The following is a 1,191-nucleotide window of genomic DNA, read 5'->3' as shown; positions in this document are numbered from 1 at the left end:
GGGTGATGGTATATTGGCTTTGACATTTACCCCATCCTCACAAAGTCACAGTTCAGAGTTCTTTTATTTATTTTTTACAAGATATTCTGATGTCCTTCTTTATTTAACCAAGATAAACCTTTATAATTTTACCTCTCATTTATGAGGGTGTCTTGGCAAAGACAGCAGATCAATAGTAGCAAAATACAACAAACATTTCAAAAATATATATTTCACATCAACAAAATACAGTATAAGCAGGTGTAAAAACTATATTATTAAAATAATGAAACAAGAGGGTCAGACAATGAGCTTATTACGTTTGTGCTGCAGTCCTAACAATAGTAACAAAATTCATCAAAATTAAAAACATTTATGTCAAAAAACTTTTTGGATTTATTTCAATTTACTCAGCGAGATAAGTTTTAAGGGCAGACATTTGAATGTTATTTTATCAACAAAAAGGCAAATAGTTTTGTTGTTGAGAATATGCCTGTGGTTAAATCTACAAAAGGACGAAGTGGACCACAGAAGCGGAGAACATCATGACGACTCAGTTTGAAGGTTTGTAATGAACATCAGAGTTCCAGACTGTATTATGAAGAACTTCAATTTCCAAACTCACCGTAACTGTAGACTCTTTGTTTTGTTTCCGGGCAGGCGACGTTGACCCCGGGCTCTGCAGAAAAAAGAAGCACGTCCCATCAGAACTTCCATCGTCTGTGCCGGACATTACTAGTGAACGTCCACACTTTGTCAGTCAAACATTAACACGAGCAGGTAGTTTCCCAACGAGAGCTGCTGGTGTCAGACTGCAGCTCTTTCTGCTCCTGATAATACTGAATGAGAGTGGGAGCGTGTTGAGTTTWTGTGTGTGTGTGTTGTTTTGCAGAGTAGGATAGTTGCACAGAGAAAGCAAACCATGATTTGTTTTCCTCTTTTTTGTGTGTTACTTTGCATATTTGTGTTTCTGTGCTGTTACTCCCACTTCAACTGAGAATCTGAATAAACCAGTCAGTGTGTGTTTAACATGAAGACATAAACTGTATACAAAAAAAACCTATTCCAGTAAACTTTGAAGAGATGTACTGTAAAATAGCTATCAATAGTTATCAGCCATAACATCAGTAGCTGTTTTTCCATTGAAAATGTGCACAAAACTTTGTTGATATTCTGTTAATGTCGAAAAAACACAGTTTCACAACTGCTGTG

At 36.1% G+C, this 1,191-nt stretch overlaps 1 protein-coding gene across 1 annotated transcript in view; it reads right to left on the bottom strand.

Annotated features, from left to right (window-relative positions):
- Positions 1–1,191, bottom strand: part of LOC106511351 (growth arrest-specific protein 7) — a gene marked incomplete at both ends in the record, with an annotated part of 11,448 nt that overhangs the window by 5,300 nt on the left and 4,957 nt on the right. Inside the window, 1 exon segment of the mRNA XM_014000107.1 lies at positions 605–658. Coding sequence (XP_013855561.1) covers positions 605–658 — 54 coding nt within the window.

Source organism: Austrofundulus limnaeus, unplaced genomic scaffold, assembly GCF_001266775.1.
Source record: "Austrofundulus limnaeus strain Quisiro unplaced genomic scaffold, Austrofundulus_limnaeus-1.0 Scaffold2709, whole genome shotgun sequence".
Classification (NCBI taxonomy): Eukaryota; Metazoa; Chordata; class Actinopteri; order Cyprinodontiformes; family Rivulidae; genus Austrofundulus; species Austrofundulus limnaeus.
This window is presented reverse-complemented; position numbering and strand designations above follow the sequence as displayed.